The following is a 22,217-nucleotide window of genomic DNA, read 5'->3' on the forward strand; positions in this document are numbered from 1 at the left end:
AATTTTCAATTTTATCTTGTTTATTGCTATTTTTAATTTTCAATAAAAAATGACTAAAGAAGCCATAATGAATGAGATTATTTTATTTTCAATTTGAACTTGTCTATTGTTATTTTTATTTTAATTAAGATTTAATTTAAAAATTAATAATATACACCAATTAGAATATGACACATTATTTGTTTCATCTATTCAACTAATTATACTATGTCAAGGTTCAATATGAGAATACAACCTTAATTTATAATACTATATTTCGTTTTTTTTAATAATTATATTTCTTTTTATAGTGTGTTATAAGAAAAATATATTTGAAAAAAAACCAAAAAGATAGTGTGTTATAAGATTGTGAATTTGTGATTGATTATATAAATAAAAAAATCTTAATTATGACTCGCATAAATTAAAAGACCTCATTCAATTGGATTTTATATTGTCTTAACCCATAAACCTCAATTTTCAATATAACTATATATTATTTAATTTAAATTGAGATTTTAAAAGATAAATAATGGTGAAAATTTTTTATTTCTTTTAATCAAAGTAGGAACGAAATGTTATTGGCTAATTATATCCCCAGAAAAAAGTCAATTATAAAAAACTCTCACTCAATCACAAAACCTTAAACATCTAATAAATCAATTCAAAAGAATCACCAAAATAATTGAAAAAGCTTTAAACTATTCTCAAATGGAGCACTAAATTTCTCAAATTTATACAAATTTTCCCCCAAAAAACGATTCCCAAAAACATATTTACAAAAATGATCACTCAAGTTCTTATCTGGGTTGTTCTCTTTGCTACTTATTCTCTCCCATCATCAACTGCTGCTAATCTTGTAAGTAATTGCATTTAAATACCTTGAATTCTGCTTAATACTTGTTTATTGATGGTTAATATAACCCATATGCTAATTTTATCTCAGTGTATATGATTAGAAACTAATTATTGGTTGTTGGGTTTTAATTTTACATTGTGTATAGTATTGTGAGGCAGGAACTGAATATGGAGAAAATGGGTGTGGATTTTCATCATCAGTTTCATCAAAGATATTGATAAAAGGAGGGATAGTTGTGAATGCCCACCATCAACAAGTTGCAGATGTGTATGTGGAGGATGGTATTATTGTTGTTGTCCAATCCAATCTTAAGGTTATTTTCTTAACCCTCTTTTTTATGATTTGAGATTGATTTTTTCTCAACTACTTCTAGTTTAGAACTTAGAAATTAGAACTCATGTATCTTAATAGAGTATATAAAATTTTCGAGGGTTTCAACCATCATATTAAGCTTGAGTTGGTTCGTTGAGATAGATTCCGTGACCTACCATCACATTGACTTCTGATATATGTCCCAGAACCAATTCAATATTAAAGGCTCGAGAATCTGTGATATACTCTATCTTATCGGATTCAACTATGTATTCAAGTGTTTGACTTTTTTAATAATTTTTTTTTATGATTTTAGCATAAAAGTGTTCAAGTGTGTTGGATTTGACAAAGGTGTACTTAAAGTGAGGTAAAATGAAGAATCCGAGGAACACAGGCTCTCAAGTTTTTTCTTAATGATCATTTAGTATTAACTTGGGCATTGCAATTGTGTGAATATTTGTGATTGTTTATTTTAGTTTGCCAATCTTATTGTAGGAGGACAAAATGAATGATTTTTCCTTAGACCATGGCATGGAAATTTTTTTGGCCTCTCATTACTTGGGCAGTTATGCAATAAAAAATCTGATACTCCCTATAGATATAATATTGGTGGATGCTATTACTTTGACTCTTCCTTTCACCTTTAGTATCATGTTATTCATGTTCTTGAGTATTTGACATTTGGTATGGACACTTTAGCAGTTCATCTCATGCCGAAAGCATGTAAATTTTTCATGAAGTAGCAAGTCTAACACATGGGATTTTCTGAGTGAATATATAGGTTGCGACTCATTTATATGGGACTGTAGAGAAGTAGTCATATTCCAAAAGCAGTAACAAAATATGGTTGGATCACTTGTATCTTCTCATGGTTTAAATGAGGGATTAATAGTTTGATGATCACAGTCATCACATACATTTTAAACTTATGTTAATTCATTAGTTATGACTTATGATTACAAGGAGTTTGTATACCCCACTTGCTTAGGCACTTTAGAGTGCAGTGAAAGTGATTGCAAAAAAATATTGGAAATCGGAGAAATTAGTTGGATGGAGATCTCTTTGATTTTCGTAACCTATTTTACTGAACTCAAATACGCATTGTTGATGCAATGTTGTTGCCAATTGAAGTAATGTTCAGTCTTGAGCTTTTGCACAAGCCCTGATTTGCCACTTTTTTGATTGTCTTGCCTTGGATGGTACTAGTGAATTACTGCACTTCCTAAACTAAAGTGTGTGATAAAATTTTGATGCTACAAACAGGTAGGTGATGATGTTGTTGTGCTTGATGCGACTGGAAAGTATGTCATGCCAGGTTAATTTCTCTATCTTTAAATCTAATTCTCCCTTTACGTCTACTAGGAATTAAATAGGCCATATTTGATTTGTGTCATTGTAAGGAATTTAGTAAAAAACTAAAACTATTTTTCATTGTTTGAATTGTATATCCATCTTACCCATGTAGTCCTGAGGTGTTCATTCGGGTCAATATTGGACAGATGTTTCGGGTCGGTTTAAAATCGGGTCTTGTGGCCTTTTACATTATATTAAATTCATTTTCAAGTCGGGTTCGGTTTCAAGGTCGGGTAAATATCGGGTAATCGGATTTGTTTTGAACACCTCTAAGTCCTCTAGTATCATTGGTGGTATTTGAGAAGCCTCAGAGTTCAACTTAGTTTGGAAAGCTACCTATATTTTTTGAGATATAGGTGCCAAGGTTGTATAAACTGTTTATGATATAGAAAAGGATATGACAAATCGTGTTTTAGCTTATATATGTGAAACTTAACAGGGGGCATAGATCCGCACACTCACTTGGATATGGAATTCATGGGTACTCAGACTATCGATGACTTCTTTAGTGGTCAGGCTGCTGCATTAGCTGGCGGAACAACAATGCATATTGACTTTATTATACCTGTTAATGGAAGCTTGACCGCCGGTTTGGAATTATACAAACAAAAGGCCCAAAAATCATGTATGGATTATGGTTTTCATATGGCCATTACAAAATGGGATGAAGTTGTATCAAGGGAGATGGAAATCATGGTCAAGGAGGAAGGTTTGTGTCTTAGTTTCTTAGGCTTATTACTTTGGAAGTTAATTTTATGACATTAAAGTGCTAAGTGGATCTCAGGCATAAATTCTTTCAAGTTCTTCATGGCCTACAAGGGATCTTTCATGATAAATGATGAGCTTTTGATAGAGGGTTTCAAGAGATGCAAGTCTTTGGGTGCCTTGCCGATGGTTCATGCAGAAAACGGCGATGCTGTTTTTGAAGGGCAAAAGCGAATGATAGAACTTGGCATCATTGGTCCTGAGGGGCACGCTCTTTCGAGACCTCCTCTAGTAATCTCTTGTCATTTGTTTGAAAGAGTACTATCAAATTTTTTATCCAATGTGATCTGTTGGTAGAGGTGTTTATTCGGATCATCGGATCAATTTCGGGTCACGTGTTTCGAGTCGGTTCAAAATTAGATCTTTTGTATTTTTACATGATTTTTAATTCATTTTGAAGTCGGGTTCGATTACAAAATCGGGTAACATCGGGTCATCGGGTCTGTTTTGAACACCTCTATCTATTGGTTTATGTAGCCGATACCAATCTTTTGGTTCCAAGGGTTTGGCATTGTCATTATTGTTGTATGTGAAATGAAGCTTGTATTTCAACTTGCTCATTTCTTTCATGTTCATTCAGCTGGAAGGAGAGGCAACATCTCGAGCAATCCGATTGGCACGTTTTGTAAATACACCTCTGTATGTGGTTCATGTAATGAGCATTGATGCCATGGAGGAAGTGGCCAAGGCTCGAAAATCAGGTTCTCAACATGTAATTATTCTTGTTTGGGATTATGGGCTGTCATAGTTTTCTTTTCAACTATTTACTATCTCTTCTTGATTATAGGGCAAAGAGTCATTGGTGAACCCGTGGTATCTGGTCTAATCCTGAATGATTCTGTGCTCTGGAATCCTGATTTCTCCATTGCATCCAAGTAAGCGTCTCTTCTGTTCCTGCTTTTGGGCTGTTTGGCTGTTAGATGTTGGCTTGTTTGACCATATGAAAATATTGGCTGTTTTTTTGGCTTTTAAGCTAGCTGAAAAAGTTAGCTGTTTATAGAGATGTTTGATAAGTTTAGGTACTTGGCAAGCCAAAAGCCAACAAAAAATTCTTTGCTCAAGACGTAAAGCTGTATTATAATCAATTTTTTTTGTGCATGGTATCAGATATGTCATGAGCCCCCCTATCAGAGAAGCTGGGCATGATAAGGCACTTCAACATGCTCTGTCAACTGGAGTTCTTCAGGTTGGTTCTGTTTTTGGGAAAATAAAACAATTTTCAATTTATAAGCATTTTTTTTCTGCAATCCTGGATTAAGTATAAGGTACATATCCTGGTGTAAGACATTTTGAATTCCAAAATATTTGAACTTAGACGTACTTTACATCTACAATTGTACAGAGTGCGGAATGCAGAGACACCGTTCATTATAATGCTTTTGCATGTATTTTCACATTTGACTTAGGTCCTCACAATGACTTATAGAGTAATGACACTATTTCGCACGTATTAGTGAATCGATACGCCCTTTAACAAAACAATGCAACATTTCGCGAACAAACCCGCAAAATAGGGCTTGTTTTGGAAGAGCACTGGGGCCCTTGGGTGCTTGGACGAGCAAACCATTTAAAGTTTCTGCCTCAACCAAACAATCAAACACTCGAACGAGCAACAAAATGCCACCTAAACTTTAGGTCATCTCTTTGTGAAGTCTCATTGCCAACTATGATGTCTGACACTCCCCATGATCATGAATTACAGACTTGGGCAAAGTGAGACTTGAAGTCTCATCCCCACTCCCTTTAAAAAAACACCGGATGTTACTCCCTCTGTTTTAATTTGTTTTTCCCATTTACTTTTTTCGCTGATCCCAATGCAAACTTAAAGTCAAATAATTTTAATTGTAAGTTTTTAAAATTCTAAAAAGATGATATTTAGAAAGTATATATTGAGACGAATCTATCAAGATCCCACATGAATATGTTTTTTCATAAAGATCGATGAGAAATCATAGTCAAAGTTTGACACTAAAATTCATAAATTCTATTTAAGAATAACATGAAAACTGAGGGAAAAGCATTTTTTTCTCCCATATTTCATACCCTCATACCAACTCCCACCAAACAAACAAGTCCTTGGGTTTAATGACTGTTTTCCTGATAATTCTACAGTTCTATATAATATTTCAATCTCGAATAATTAAGATTTCATTTCATTCTAGTCATTTTCATATAACTTACGGATAATTGCTTTCATACTCCACATCGCAGCTAGTAGGAACTGATCACTGTACGTTTAGCTCAAATCAAAAGGCTTTCGGAATTGATGATTTCCGTAAAATTCCAAATGGTGTTAACGGTAAGCATAAGATTAACGGTTTTTACCTTTCCACAGTAAAACCATTATCTGATTTTTAAAATCGAATAAATCTTGCTATTGTCTCATCCCAGGGCTTGAGGAGAGGATGCATCTAGTCTGGGATTCCATGGTGGTAAGACGTCTAACGGCTAACACCTCGCCTTTGTAAATAAATCAGTTTTCTGTGCAGTTTGCAATTTTCATAATGTGGGGCCCTGTCCTTTCTCCAGGAATCTGGGAAGATGTCGGTTACTGATTATGTGAGGATAACAAGTACAGAATGGTAGATTTCCATGATGTTTGAACTCGATATATATTACATCTGTCGTTATTTGTTCTCGATAAATGATCGTTTCTTTTGAAACAGTGCAAAAATCTTTAACATATACCCGAAAAAAGGTGCAATACTCCCAGGATCTGATGCAGATATCATAATACTGAATCCTAATGCAAGTTTCACAATTTCAGCAAAACTGCATCATTATAGAACCGACACTAATGTCTATGAAGGGATGACGGGAAAGGTAACGTTAGTTCAAAAGTTTCGGTTTTTATGTTTCATGGTTTCTGATTTTTTTTTGAGGATATTAGGAATCATTCATAGTTGGCAATATGGTTTTATTAACTCCTTTTATCTCAAAGTCGAGTGATTTAGGACCAGTGAAACATTATTCGCTAGTTAGTTCGCCTTTTAGATTCGCGATTCGCTTAAAATGGTTCAAAAATAGCCTAAAACCGGCCATAATTCGTTTTTTACGATTTGCAATTTGCAAGGCGATTAGCAATGTGACGCTGTTTAGGACCATAGTGCAAAATATCATTTGCATTAGCGATAGTGCAAAATCTCGGATGTGGTCGCAGTTGCAGTAATGGTTGCGAAATTACTATTGATGTCCTTTTGCAATTCTTTTGCAGTCAAGGAGAATGGTTCACACCTTCATGGCCTGTATTGCGGTCATAATAACCTCAAAAACCTTTACAATCCGGTTGCAATGCGTTGATGCAGTTGTTCTTATGCAATAGGAGACATCACCATATTGTTAAGGTTTTTGAGCTTATCATGACTGCAATATAGGTTGAAGCAATTGCAAAACCATCCGCATTGACTACAAAAGTCATATTGCAACCATTATTAACCGCATTCGAGATTTTTCACTATGTTTTAGAACATAAATAGCAACGTTTTTGTAAATAGCTGTTGGTCCCAAGTTCTGAAAAAAAAAGTACAGGAAAAAATTATCGATAGTATTAAAACTTGGCTATGAAACCTTCCTGAATGATACTCTACATCTCTATGGAATTACACATATTTTCATCCACAAATATATTTTCTCGCTTCATCTCATCCATTCATTTCTTCCATCTACTTGTGTTTTGTCTTATTTTTCATTTACAAGTTAATACTACTTACCAGGTTGTCTCATATGTTTTTGGTCCCAAAGCGAAAAATTAAAAGGCCCCTAAAAACTTAAGGCGTCATGAATAATATAATATTTTATTGTTTTTATCATTGATATTTGAATCACTTAATTAAAAAAAACACTAATAACTTATATTACTAAGAAAAAATTATAAATTATATTTAAATTTAATTCAAGTTAATATTAACCTTATACATGAAGATAAAATTTTTGGATCATAAAAATTGGGGGCCCTGGACAGTAGTTCGCTTTGCCCTTGCTAATCGACAACCATGCTACTTACAACTCTAAAAAAGGGGTGCAACGAAACAGGGACAAAGAGACTGTGTTAGCGAACGTAGAGAGCGATAACTTTTTTGTAACTTGAATCATGTCGAGTTTTTCCCTGACACAGTGTGTGCTTATTTTTCCGAGGAGGTCTTAGTAAATAATAGTAATTTGTGAAGTTGATAAATCACTCTTATATGGTAGAATTTAATAGGATGAGACTTTTATGATTTTAATTACCTTTTTAAAATTTATTTAATTTATTATTATTTTTTTTGTCTTTTTGTGGTGATTTACAAATAACGGTTATTGATTAGAAATTATTGTAATTTTTCTAGGGAAAGGTTGAAGTGACTATCGCGGGAGGGAGAATCGTCTGGCAGAACGACGAATTGAAAGCCTTCCCGGGTTCTGGAAAATACGTAGAGATGCCTCCGTTTAGTTATCTTTTTGATGGTATTGAAAAGGCGGATATCAACTATCTCTCTTCTCTTCAAGCGCCAGTAAAATGGTTCAGTTCTTCAATCTGAAATTTACATAAATTGTACAGAATGTTTCAAGTTTCTTTCATACTTGACATGAAACCACATTTTCTTGTTGATTTAAATCGTAAATTTGGAAGATCAGAAAAGGTTGGATAACGAACGGTGATTTTTCTAAAATTACCAAAGTTGCCCGAAGGGTGCGAAATACGAATAATTAAAGGGAATAATATTCTATTTGTTTGTCTTCTGCAATTGCTATTTCGCAAATTAATGTATGAAACGGTCTCACTGAGAGATGCGGTTCATACATGGGCTAAATAACCCATCTCATGCATATATATAACGAGAATATAGGCTCTTTATTTGAGGTTGTTTCACCGAGAGACGGTCTCTCACAAAAGTAGTTGCTGCTATTTTCATTGTGAGATATTCATTAACATTATGTTCGGATAGGACTATAGGAGGAAATGGAGGGAACAGAAGGGGAGGGAAATGGAGAATTGCAATTCTGTCAGTTGGATATCAATAGGAGAAGGGGAGGTATATGGAGGGGAAGGAAATTGGAAGGAAAAGATCCTTAACATTATAAACATCGAATCCTTCCAACATCGAGAAGATTTGGAAGTAAAACACATTAGTGTCCCCTCCCCTCCCTTCCCCGTCCATTCCTTTTCCTTCCAAAAACGTTTTTCAAACATAGTGTAATGTGTTTCTCTTCAATCCCTGTTGTAACGGCTGAAAAATCTGAATTGATCCGTGTGCATTGATCGCTTGAGCTAGGGGATGTGGATCAATACAAGATCAAGTACGTGACTCTTTTCATTCAAAAGTAGGTGCAAATTCACCCTGGCAAGTTTTAATGTTGACTGAATCGTCATCACTTTGGTGAACCTGATTGATTTTAGCTCAGCTACACTCTGGCCAGGTATAGTTTGTCATTTTCTATTATGAAATGTAGCTTGACTAACCACCAGATAGCGTTTTAGACCAAATTTTGACTTTAGGATTACTCAGTCTCGCTTTTTGAGTGAAGTAAGGCCTTGTTTCGTGTTGTACCAAACTTCTGACTTATTAATTCCCTAGTTGAAATGAACTAGATTATTAGCTGTAATTCGTCCTGATCCGACTATAATCACCTCTACATTAGTGTTACTCGAGACTATATGTCAGCAATATCAGATGCAACACTTCAACAATTCTCTGAATGTTGTTAAAGACAGTCTAATGTTTGAGTTGTTGAGCGAGGGGATGAAACTCTTGCAATATGTAGGTGATATTCAAGTCGATGATGAACATGAGGATTCTGTTGAAATGATCAGGTCAGATTCATTACCTAGGATTCTATTGTCTAATGTCCTTGACTTGTATTCGGTGACACTGTTCTAGACTGAAGAGTGAAGACCATAGAATATAGTCTGGAGTAACAAAGTATTTGCATACATGATGCAAATTTCGTAGAACTGATTATGATTCTCACCGCGATGAAAACAATTGTGCATATAACATTTCCGACATGGCGTCCCATGGCAACGCGTTTTAGAAGATGGTGTGTGTGCGATGGGGTGGATTTCAGAGATGGAGCCCTCGATGCCCAAGTTAACACTAATACGATTTAATATTTGTAAATACAAGTTTGGAAAATAGAGAGTATGGTACTGTTCCCTAACAAGACTCACCATCATTACTTACCTTATCTTAGAGGTGTAGCTTCAAATATTTGATCGAATTTTATAAATAATATTTTGATTTGGTAGTTTAGAGTTTTGTGTGCGTAATAAAAATGTCAATTTATTTATATCAAGGTAAAATTTTATTTTGAACTTGAGTTGATTCATGTTCGAATTTAAATTTGTCGAACTCAATCTAAATAGTTATTATATTCAAAACAAAATATTAGAAAGCTATGTGCTTATTTTAGAAAATAAGTTTTTCCTACCCATTTCGTGAATCTTATTATACATATGCTTATTCGGTTCAAATTTTCTAGTATGCCCATATAGGAAAATTTGAATAAAATAAGATTATTTAACAACTAGATTTCAAAAATAAACTTCGTGAAAACTTAATTCCCAAAATAAGCGTTCGTACATCCAAACCTAGCCTTGGAGTAAGTCGCTGTTACTAACAGCGAAAGACAAAAAAAAATAAATTAAAAGTCATAAGTCGTTGTTACTAACAGCGACTTAGGGAGTTGACCAGTCAACTCCTTAAGTCGCTGTTAGTAACAGCGACTTTAAGGTTAACTGATCAACTCCTTAATCTCGTAGGTTGGAATGAGGAAGTAACTGAGAACTGAAAACTTCAAATTCATTAAGTCGCTGTTAGATTTTTTTTTTTTTTTTTAAGTCGTTGTTAGTAACAGCGACAAGGCTAGGTTTGGATGTACGGACGTTTATTTTGGAAATTAAGTTTTCACAAAGCTTATTTTTGAAATTAAGTTGTTAAAACATTTTATTTTATTCAAATTTTCCCATATGGATCGTAATAAGACCCAGTTGGAGTGAGTTATTTAAAAAGTAATCAAATGTTTCAATTAAAATGTTTGGTAAGATGCCACTTGCTTTACTAGTTCCATAACTAACGCAAGTTATGCACGTATTTCAAATTTATAACTTCCATCCCAAGAATCAATAGACTTTGGTACTAATACAATTGTTTTTCATGTTAATGCCACTTTTATCATATATCAGCAGTTTAGTTGGTAAGGTCATATAAATACAACATATTGAATTAATTTATTTACATCACTTTACTGGTATAATTTATACACGCTAACAAATTCATCTTGCAATTAATTTAACAGTTATCCTTGTGAGAGACTCTCTCTCAACCAAAGAGTTTATATTCTCATAGCATTAGATGTGTTATTTAATCTATGTATAAGTCACATTTTTCGGTAAAACGTCTCATATAACAATTTGTGTTAATTTGATACAAAAGTAGAAACTATCAAATAATAATTTTACACAGATATTTCTTTATAGAAGTATTATATTTCTATAATTTACAAAAAAGTAAAGTCTAAAGTCTCGCACAAACTCTCAGGTCTTAGTTTATTGCTTTATAGGAGTAATCTTATTGGGCTTTTGGGCTTCAAAGTCAGTCCAGCAACCCTCCGACCTGCCTAAGAAATTTTAAAAAAATATTTGGAGTAAAAAGAGGGTTTGTTATGGAGCAATTTACTCCTTGAGTGGTGGAGGTTAATGCCTATATTCCTTTTTATTTTATTAATAGTTAAAATTTGTACTTTATCAAATTGTGAATAATTAAAAAATTAAAATTAATGTTAATATTTCATAATTGAAATCAAATCAGATTCCACTAGATTATATTATAAATAATAGCATGTTTTGTATGAGATCGTCTTATTATTGCTATTAGTGTGAGAATTTATGTATAAATAAAAAAATTAAAAATAAAATATAAATTAAAAATAATCGTTAAAAAGTTCAAATTCAAAATCGGGCACTTGAAGTAGGTATGAGATAGAATGTTTTTAAGGGAGATATATTCGGAAAATGATTTTTTATTAATTTTTTGCTTTTGATTTGTGGATTGTTCAATAGTTATGTTGCAAATTCTCCACATTAAAAGTTGTTTTAGTCTTACAAGAATCCAATGAATCCAAAAACAACTCTTTATTCCACTCAATTTACCTTATTTTTTATTTTAGTTTGTCTCAATAAATTTATTTTATTTTTATATAATTGTATATAATCCCACTACTTTTATTTTCTAAATATTATCTATAATCTATAAAGACTACTAATAAAAAAACAAGACTGACACATGTTAGACTCTCATTCAATATTTTCCCGCTCAATTATGCTGACGTGGTAGCTGATTATTTATTGAAAATCATTTTCTAAAATACTAGAATTTATTTAAGGTGAATAATATTTGGATAACTTTATTATTTTCCAATATGATTCCTATATTATTTCCAAAATAAACGAAAATAATATTTTAATATAGCAAAATAACTTTCCAAATTTGTTTAATAGCTGTAGAATAATATTGTTCCTAAATTTATAGACCAGTGAAAATTTTTGAATAATATTGTGAAATTTGTAGAATAATGTGACTAAAATGTTAATCAATATCATTAATTTGGTAAGTATGTTAAAAATGATACAATTTACTAATGAATAGACGATTAGGACACATCTCGACTTTTAATTACAATGGATAATTATTGAATAACATATTAATTATTTATGTAAATTATTAATTTTCATTAAAACAAATTTGTAATAAATTAAGGAAATAAAACAATTTTTAATGTTTTTCATAGATAATCCTGTATATTACTTACATGGCTATATTAAAAAACTGCACAAATTAAATAGCTTACACATCAATTATTTAAGTAATTAATAATTAATAATTAGGATAAGATATCGGTGAAATAAATTTCAAATGATAATTTTATCACCTATGTTTGACAAGTCTATAATACATAAATACTTAAATTAAGTTATATGTTAATTATTATAGAAAAAAGTATGTTCTTTAGGCCTAAAATATATTTTAAAGTTTTACAAAGACATTGAACATTTAAATTATTTTTATTTTTATATTATTTTTTATTTGTAGAAATTTTCTATTATTTTATGTAATTACTTATAAACCATACTCCCTCCTATTCATTCTGAGTGTCTCATTTCTTTATTTGGTCAAGTCACCCTAAATGTCTCATTTTTTTGGGTATATTACCTTTATTAATTTACCTCTATTAAACTTAGCTTTTTCACACTTTTACACTTACTAACCCCACTTTACCTCTATAAAAATTTTAAAACATTATACTTTTTTCTTTCACATATGGTTCCATTTGACCACCTAAAAAATAATAAAAAGTCAAATGGAACACATTGGGTAAATAAAAGGGAGTATTATTTAGTGCATAATTTTATGATTATGTTTTATATAAATATATTAATAATATGAATCTCAATTTAATAGTAATATTTTTACAGTTTTTAAAACAAATCAATTTATAGTTTGAATATACTTAAAGTTAAGAGTCATATAAAATAAGATTACTAGATTTATAATCAAATAATTTATAAACTGTGCTTGACACGGAAATCTATCTAGTGTTATATCTAAACACCTTCCTACTTCATTTCATTAAAAAAAAAAAACCTTCCTACTTTACAAAATTATACCAAATTTCTTAGCTAAATGTCTTAAACTATCACTACATTTATTCTCCACCCTCAAAAAGTTAACCAGTTCAACTATAAATACATTACTCCCTCTATTACCCTAGACAAGCCTTATTTCATTTCACTTTTTCTTCTTCCTCTGTTTTTCTATTTTCTTCAATCAGAAACAAAAATGGCGGGAAATTCCAGTTTCTCTCTCCTTCTAATTTTCTCTCTCTTATCCATCTCCTCCATTGTATGTTATGGTCAGCATAATTATATGGATGCTCTTAGAAAAAGCATTCTATTCTTCGAAGGTCAGCGTTCCGGTAAGCTCCCGCCCGATCAACGCCTTCGCTGGCGCCGTCATTCTGCTCTTACTGACGGTCATACTGTTGGTGTAAGTTCTTCATTCTTCTCAGTTCTAGAATGTTTCCGTCTTTCGAATATACTCCAATTGTTTATACTCTCTTCAATTAAATTTGATATATACTTCATGCAATATGACATGCTTAATGGACGGAAATCACGGAAAAAGAAGTCAATAAAACTCTCACATGATGTATGATTGATTAATTATAATTGTTTTCAAATGTTTAAATACTCGAAGTGTTTAGTCAATAATATTCTCATACAAAACACATATTGGACTCAAGGTAGTGGCATCGATAACCGACTAATTGTTAGTGATTTTAGTTTTGTAGCTGTATAATCATAGTTGTTAGATATTAAAATGTCTAATTCACTATCTAAATAAAATGGTTCGATGAAAGAAACGTATATGATAGTCCGCGTAATTTGTTGAAAATGTAGAAAAAATGTTTAATCTCTGTTTTTGATTGGTAGAAGTTGTAATGTTCTAACACAACTACTTCGTGCATCATTATACACTGTTTAAACGGCTTTTTTAATTGAATAATTGCAATTTTTTTAAAAGTGCCATTTTAGCCTCAATATACCATTGATAGATGGTTAATCACTTAAACTTATAGGCCGAACACAGCTAAAATTACAAAAATATTCGTTTTGAAATTATTGGTGATCTTTTTTAACTTAATTTTGACAATGCGGGTTATAATGTGAGGAACAAGAATTATTATTTAGTCATAAATTCGATATTTATAATTTGTTTGTTGGGAATTTGGGATTTAGTCAGTTGATTTTAATTTTGAAACTATTTTTTCATGGAAATTTTTTTAATGTTATTAGCTGTAATGACCTTATAAGTTATAATGCATTTTAACTTGGAGGTCACTCATTTAAATAATCTAATTTTAGAAACTTATGCTATAATATTAATTTGTATCCATTGCTTGTATTACTACTATTAGAGAAATTGATTAATTATTTCTCCATAATGTAGTAGACCTTTCATATAATAACCCAATATATCGCTAATATATGACTATTTTTGAATTGTAAAGGAGAAAGAAAAAAAGAATATTATAAATTTGTAATTAACTGAAATAATTGAATAAATGAACTTTACTACGAACTAATTTGGTACATGGACATGGTGAAGTTCAATGTTTTCTAACAACAAACAATTAATTAATATTTTATTTATAATTTCAGAGAGACTTAACAGGTGGATATTACGACGCTGGAGATAACATAAAATTTGGTTTCCCAATGGCGTTTAGTGTTACGCTCTTAGCATGGAGTGTGGTCGATTTTGGTAAGAACATGAGGGGTGAGCTCTCTAACGCGCTCAAGGCGGTGCGTTGGGGAACAGACTACCTCCTTAAGGTCACCTCCGAGATGCCCAACAAAATGTACGTCCAAGTCGGTGATCCCTACTCCGATCACTATTGTTGGGAACGACCCGAGGACATGGACACCTTGAGGACAGTCTATGCAATTGACCGAAATCACCCTGGATCAGATGTTGCTGGGGAGACAGCCGCAGCATTGGCAGCTGCGTCCATAGTGTTTAGGACCCATGATCGTGCTTATTCGCACGCACTTCTTAATCGGGCCGTTAAAGTAAGTTTAATATTTATGCTATTAATATATAATTTTACTTCATCTCCAAATGAAGATGTTATATCTATATATTTTTTAATGTTAGATTTATTAATTTGATTATTTAAAAATGTTATATCAATGATTTCAATAATTGCTACTTAGAGGACTACTTTACCGAACAGCTACATTATATATTTATATTTACAAAAAGTGTTTTAACTTCATTAAATCATTAACAACTATTTAAACTGTCATCTTGAATATGTATCTTATATTAATAAAACATCATCATCCCATAGAAGTTAAAAAAAAAGGTGCATAATAATATGATTATATATTGTTTTCTTTATGAAATTTATCCTTAAATTATTTTTCCATTTGAGTAAAGGTTACTCTATGCTAGAAGCATAAAATTAAATCAACTTAAAAGTAGTCAAAACAAAGACTGAGAAATAAGAAAAGGATCAAACTAAAAAACAGAGCCGAGATAAAAGAGAATTGCCTTGCTTTGGCGCGCAATCAACGGTATGTTCTCTCTTTTTTGGTCATGGTTCATAATTGGGAAGTAGTATACTATGACTACTAATAAACAAATCATGATTAAAACAAATGAAATAGCAAAAGAAAAGACATTATATTCTAAATATACTAGCTCTTATAAAAAATAGTCTTAATTACAAATGAGTTGAAAATAAAAAGAGTACAAATAGTAATAAAAAAAAGAGTACAAATAGTTAAAAAAAAAAAAAGTAGGAGTATATTGTATGGAAAAGTGGGAAAAATTAGTGGATGACATGAAAATATAAGTTAAATGTATAGGTTAGAATTTAAAAAAAAAATGTTAATCATGACTAAAAATAAAAAATGAGGTAAATTAATGAGACAGACTAAAAAAGAAAATTAAACTAATACGTGAAAACATATAGAGTATTTTTTTTTTTTTTTACAATGTGGGTTTGTATATTTATGGCTTAAGTTTACAATCAGATATGAGATGATTATTATCCTCAAAATAACAAAAAATAAAATAATTAATTATTTAGTTGGTAGGAATGAGAATTGTAAAATTATATATGATTTGAAAAGAGTCTTTAAACGAGATTTTAGAAAATAACGTCTTATAATTAATTGAAAAGAAAAATAAATTTACATGTTCAAACTCACTCATTTTTTTTCTACGCGGTATTCATTAATGTCAAACATCTCATTTTGCACAATCCTAAAGTCCAACTCCAAATCCCCAAGACATTATTTGGCATTGTAGTTTACCAAATTAATTCCCATGCCCCATGAAACCTTCTCAAACCCCCATTCTCACAAAACAAATAAGAAAGTTTTCAATCTCAAGTCTCAACCTTAAAGTATTGTTCCTAGCCCCAAATACCAACAAAATTCAAAACAAACACATTATAATTACAGTTGTTAGTTGTTACTAAATTAATTTAATTAACTCATAAGTCATAAATCATAATGCACTTCAAATTTGAATAATTAAGGTTTAACAACAAAGAATTGATCGATTTCTAAACTAGTCCCCGTGTATTATGATTTTACAAATTTAATTACAAATCATGATTTTTTTATAGAGTGAATTTTGAAATATAGTGTTGAGTGAACTAAACGATCATTTCTACCTAATTAAGTTGATGTTTAGATGTTTGTTTTATATAGGTGTTTGAGTTTGCAGACAATTATCGCGGTGCATATAGCTCGAGCTTACAAAGAGCAGTTTGTCCATTTTATTGTGACTTTAACGGTTACCAGGTAGATTTTATGAACTACTTCAATTTTACTTTTTATTTTATTTAATATACATAAAATTTTCTAAATACCCATGTCAATGTATGTTTTCAAGGTTACTAATTTCGATTATATATTAGTATAAAGTTAATAAAAATTTATTTTTGAAATATATATTAAGATTTGTTAAGTTGTTAAGATATTCATCAAAAAAGATCAAAGTAAAAATTGTAAATTGTGAATATAATGTAAAATAAAAGCGTTGCAAGTTATAAGAAATGAAAGAAGTATTTTGTTTCTTCTACACTTCCGTTTTCATTTGAGCTTAACTCCTTTTCACAAATTTTTTCTAAACAATCTTTATTCCAAAATTTTATTAAAAATTATATTAAATTACTTCTAGAACTCACATAAATCTTCATTTCGAATAAATTATACGAATTTAAATAAATTCAAACTAGACTCAGCTCATATTAAAGTGTATATTATTGCTATCGTGAGAGTTGTCCCATGTAAGAGAAAGAGAAAAAATACACCGCATTGTAAACCTAAAAGTAAGTCCTATCAATATCAATTGGGGTCTCGTAATAAATCTCTTTTCTGGATATGTGAATAAGTTCTCTTCTCTTCCTTGTTCAAATTATCCGGTCTTATTTCATAAATACAAAAATGGTATCAGAGCCCAATTGTTTGGCTTTATAATAGGACATTTAATCGACCAATGGTTAATAAAGGGGTTTTTAATTAGATGTACATTCCTAATAAGTTTGCCCCTCTTCTAGTGGGCTGAAATTCTAAGACATTTGTGAATGGTCGTATTGAAGTGTCCATTGTTGCCACCATGTTGTTCTTCATGGGCGAAAGAGTAAGGGTGTAATACTTTATGAATTTGAAAAATAACTTCTATTACCAATTGATTTGTTAAATCTAAAGTAACGCTTTTAGATTGTTATATGATTTATATGAATAAAACTTGAAGAGATTACAAGCTTCACTATGAGATTACAAGTCTTTGCAACCTAATATAAAATTTCTAGGAATTAAAATTACAATGAATTTAATTAACTCAAAATAAATAATAACCTTAAACCGAAGATACTTTAAGACAATACTGTCTACGAAAACTTGATACCAAACCGAGGCACTATCTAGTTTTCCTAAAAGTGTTATTTCGCCTACTTGGTGCTTAGGCTTAAAACCTGGAATAAGTTTTGAGATACAATGGTTTGCAATTAATTATAAGCACTATATAATTAATCTTTGTGAAGTATTAAAGATTATATTGAGCAATCTTAGAAATAGAATAAAAAAAAGTGATCAACTTCCTTCACACTTAATAACTTGTAGAGAATTTAACTTGTGGAGGTTGAGAGGAAAAATATTGCAATCACTTAAAATAATTAAGAAATTGCACTTATTAATAGTAGTGTGTATCACGTAATATATATATATATATATATATATATATATATATATATATATATATATATATATATATATATATATATATATATATATATATATATATATATATATATATATATATATATATATATATATAATGGTAAAAGAAAACTACCCATGATTCTATGATTTACTCACTTTTCTATTTTTTAGGAAATAAAATAGAAAATTAGTTTTAGGTTATAAATTTTTTAAAAAAATAACCACCACATTCTAATTAAATCAAGCTAAAATTTAACCGTTTAATATTTAATGCCCAAAAAAATAGCGAAATTTGGAAACTAAATAAAACCAGCCACAAATTGGGCTTAAACACATCACTCCTCCAAGATAGGAAAAAGTGAAATAGATAAGCTAATTTATAAAAAAAAGCATAAAATAAGACGCAAATTAACTTATTTTCAAAAAATAAGCTTCTAATTTTCAAACCTAAAGTTTAGTTCTGTTCACAATCAGTAACTCTAAACAGGTGCATAATTTTTTAAAAAGGCAAAGAAGCTATTCTACGAACAAGGCTATTAACTTTTTTGACCCTGTTTGCAGTCACTAACAGGCCCATTATGCTCGATGGTGTTCGCAGTTAGTAACTGTGAATAGGGTCAAAAAAGTGAACAACTCTGTTCGCAGTTAACTGCGAACAGAATTAAATATCAGGTTTAAAAATTAGACACTTATTTTTGAAAATAAGTTGATTTGCGTCTTACTTCGTGCTTTTTTTTAATAATTTAGCTTATCTATTTTAATTTTTTCCAAAAACAGAATGTTTTGGACTGAACTTCGCCTTGTAAATACGTTACCTCATCTTCTTTTGTTTGAATAGTGGAAGTCCATTTCTTAAATTCTAACATCTACTCAGTTGTCAAGCCAACAATAATAGTTAAAAAATGCAGGATGAACTGCTATGGGGAGCTGCATGGTTGCACAAAGCCACGGGAAGGCGTGAATATAGAGAATACATAGTGAAGAACGAGTTTATATTAAGAGCTGGAGACACTATTAATGAATTTGGATGGGATAATAAGCATGCTGGGATTAATATTCTCATTTCCAAGGTATTACTCTTCAAAACACACCTCTTAAAACTAATTAGAGAGTACATGGGCTTTATCGCTTAAAAGTATTTTATTTCGAATAAGTCATGTCATTGTAGTAACTTATAAACATACATTTTTGGTTTATTGTTGATCTAAACAAGTTATGATTGTATTTGTGCTTCTTGTTATAGGAAGTGTTGATGGGAGGAGCGAACGACTTAAGAAATTTCAAGAACAATGCTGATGACTTTATATGTTCAGTGATTCCTGGCGTTTCTAATTTACAAGTTCAATATTCTCCCGGTAAAATTCTAATGAACATGCAAGCTTTCAGAAAAATATATATAATAATAAAATATATAAGATGCACAATCAGTGCTGATTTTATAATATTTATATAAAGTAAATCGTACAATATTAGTTATTTTTAAAAAAAATATACTTTTATATACAATATCAATTTTCAGAAATGATAAATTCATATGTTCAACTAAACGACCTCTAAAATTCACTTATTTAATTAAAAATTTACTAGAATTTGTGAAGCTATATTGTTGTACAATTGATGGATATAGGTGGGATGCTCTTCAAGGATGGAGGGAGTAACATGCAGCATGTAACTTCCCTATCTTTTCTACTTCTAGCTTACTCTAACTATCTAAGCCACTCCAATCACCAAGTGCCATGTGGCGGAATTTCAGCTTCCTCTACTCTACTCAAACAATTGGCCAAACGTCAGGTAAATAATACACAAATATTTTAAGGAATTTTTCTCCTTTCATTTTAATGTTAATAAACTATCTCTGTCTCTATGAATTTATTTAAGACACGTTTTAAAAAATATCGTTCTAATAGCAAATTTAGTGAAACAAAAGAAAATGCTATATTTCATGCTCGTTATTAATAGTTTGATAACAATCTTAGTACGTAAAACAATGAGCACAATATTACATTTCGGATTGAATTTGTTTAATTTCGACATAATTGGTATGAATACCTAAATAAATATTGATATATGTGAATTGACATTCTAGTCATTCACAAACTATTTGTAACATAAAAATAATATCTAATTTGAACGCTTAAATGAATATCAATACTTATATTATCCGTTACATTTTAATTAAATTTATGAAAATTTTTTAACCTAACATAAGAGTAATAAACAATATGAAACCAATGAAATATAAAATTATTTGTCCAAATTATGAAACTAGTGTCATGTGTATTAATGACTAGTAATGATTCATTGCATATAAGATAATGCAAAAGTTGTGTTACTCCAAGAAAATTAACTAACACCATAGACTAATGAAGATTAAATCAATAATTAGTAATATCGCATGTTTCCCTCATTTAAGATCATCATAGGACATAGAGAAAGGACAACATGCATGAGAGAATGATTGTGAGACTAATATTGGTAGACAAGAACATAATCCAATCATTACCCTCCAAAGTCAAGGCATCCCTTTATTTTAAGGACACTTTTTATCGCATGACAAGGGATTGTTTTTTTTGGCTTATACTTTATAGTTCCCATGATTTCTCATCTTAATTTATTGGTCATATATATTAATGTATATATATGATTGAAATTTGGAACTTTGTTCTTTGATGTTAATTCTATAATGATACAACTTCATGTGACATGTAATTAAATTAACAAAAAGTTCACTAAAGATATTTGTCAATGAAGTGTGTTTAACCTATGATTATAAAGATATTTTGTCAGATATCTAGTTAATAGCTCGTAGTTGATAAAAATTTTTTGCTCATTTACTGAATTTTAGTGTTTTTATTATTTTGTTGTTTTCATCTTAAGTAAATTAATTACAAGCAATCATATAAAACATGCTAGTTGTGACTCAAAGTCGTTAGTTTCAATTTAAATTATATTGTGGTGACAAATCATTACAATTTTGGATATATATAACAATGATTTTTATGAATATATTATTGTATAAATGATAAATAATTTTTTACTTCTATGCATAGAAAATTATTATAAAAGGCTAATATGTCAAATTTTGGTACACATTTTAGATACCATTGATCAAATTATGAAGTACTTCTATTTCATTATACTCGCTAATTTTTTACACAATCTAGTGTATTGTTTGATTATATAGTGAATAATGTATAATTAAAAGTTATTAAAATATAATACTCCATGTAAGCATGCTATTAAAAGATTCAAATAAGATTTCACTTAATTATTTTTTTTTTACATATTAGCTACAATATACAAAATAAACTGAATGAAAATTAATTTGACTTTTTTGTTGTTGATGGTATTAATATGATGGCAGGTAGATTACATACTAGGGGATAACCCATTAAGGATGTCTTACATGGTAGGCTATGGGTCACATTATCCTCAAAGGATACATCACAGAGGTAGTTCCCTACCATCAGTCCATGTTCATCCAGCCCATATTGGTTGTAAAGCAGGCTCTACATATTTCCTAAGCCCAAATCCTAATCCAAATAAGCTAGTTGGAGCTGTTGTTGGTGGGCCCAATGTCACAGATGCCTTCCCAGATTCTAGGCCATACTTTCAGGAATCTGAACCCACTACATACATTAATGCTCCTCTTGTGGGCCTTCTAGCCTACTTTTCAGCCCATCCTTGATTTGAGTTTTGTAGTTTGTAATTTTCCAAAAAGGAAACTCTATGAAAGGGAAGAGAAAAATCACTTAGTACGAGCAAATTTTAAAGTTATTCTTGTTAGAGACGTCTTTTGGTGAGATGATCTCAAAATAAGAAGTTTATATACTAATAGCTCGTATCATTGGACTATTTAACCCATGTATAAGGTGCGTCTTACGATGAGACCGTTTCATACAAGAATTTGTGATTTTTATAGAGGTGAGTCCATTGCCACCCTTTGTAATTGTAATATGTCTCAATCTTGCTAGTTTTCAATGAAAAAAACTATTATGTATCTTTTTATTATTTTTGTTTCATCACATATTCTAGTTTTCAAAAGTAACTAACTATTTTTTACTTTATGGATAAAATAATGTATGTTTTATTTTTTCAACTCTTGTTTTGTCGACCGACAACATTGATGCAACATCACATCTTTGCAGTGAATGCAATAATGAGTTAAAGGAA

The 22,217-nt window shown here is 30.5% G+C and overlaps 2 protein-coding genes across 2 annotated transcripts; both read left to right on the forward strand.

Moving 5' to 3' along the window:
• The first annotated feature begins 555 nt into the window (after positions 1-555).
• Positions 556-7,992, forward strand: LOC130796798 (dihydropyrimidinase). Its single transcript, XM_057659195.1, has 13 exons — positions 556-838; positions 984-1,151; positions 2,414-2,465; positions 2,943-3,212; positions 3,288-3,499; positions 3,849-3,969; positions 4,056-4,143; positions 4,376-4,454; positions 5,480-5,567; positions 5,660-5,700; positions 5,798-5,850; positions 5,935-6,091; positions 7,594-7,992. Exons 1-13 carry the CDS (start codon positions 764-766, stop codon positions 7,783-7,785), a joined length of 1,596 nt encoding a protein of 531 aa, XP_057515178.1. The 5' UTR covers positions 556-763; the 3' UTR covers positions 7,786-7,992.
• A 5,031-nt stretch (positions 7,993-13,023) lies between these two features.
• On the forward strand, positions 13,024-22,088 carry LOC130828890 (endoglucanase 8-like). The gene is made up of 7 exons (XM_057694917.1): positions 13,024-13,290; positions 14,466-14,876; positions 16,530-16,622; positions 18,953-19,114; positions 19,288-19,399; positions 19,672-19,835; positions 21,409-22,088. The coding sequence occupies exons 1-7, from the start codon at positions 13,084-13,086 to the stop codon at positions 21,730-21,732; spliced, it is 1,473 nt and encodes a 490-aa protein (XP_057550900.1). The 5' UTR covers positions 13,024-13,083; the 3' UTR covers positions 21,733-22,088.
• Positions 22,089-22,217: the final 129 nt, after the last annotated feature.

The sequence above is a fragment of the Amaranthus tricolor genome, chromosome 12, assembly GCF_026212465.1.
Source record: "Amaranthus tricolor cultivar Red isolate AtriRed21 chromosome 12, ASM2621246v1, whole genome shotgun sequence".
In the NCBI taxonomy this organism is placed as follows: Eukaryota; Viridiplantae; Streptophyta; class Magnoliopsida; order Caryophyllales; family Amaranthaceae; genus Amaranthus; species Amaranthus tricolor.

Coding starts and splice junctions, on each gene's coding strand:
- LOC130828890 (XM_057694917.1), top strand. CDS start 13,084: ATGGCGGGAAATTCCAGTTTCTCTCTCCTTCTAATTTTCTCTCTCTTA. Junction 16,623..18,952: donor GTGACTTTAACGGTTACCAG/GTAGATTTTATG, acceptor TAAAAAATGCAG/GATGAACTGCTATGGGGAGC. Junction 19,115..19,287: donor TTAATATTCTCATTTCCAAG/GTATTACTCTTC, acceptor TTCTTGTTATAG/GAAGTGTTGATGGGAGGAGC.
- LOC130796798 (XM_057659195.1), top strand. CDS start 764: ATGATCACTCAAGTTCTTATCTGGGTTGTTCTCTTTGCTACTTATTCT. Junction 3,500..3,848: donor CTCTTTCGAGACCTCCTCTA/GTAATCTCTTGT, acceptor ATGTTCATTCAG/CTGGAAGGAGAGGCAACATC. Junction 4,455..5,479: donor TGTCAACTGGAGTTCTTCAG/GTTGGTTCTGTT, acceptor TCCACATCGCAG/CTAGTAGGAACTGATCACTG.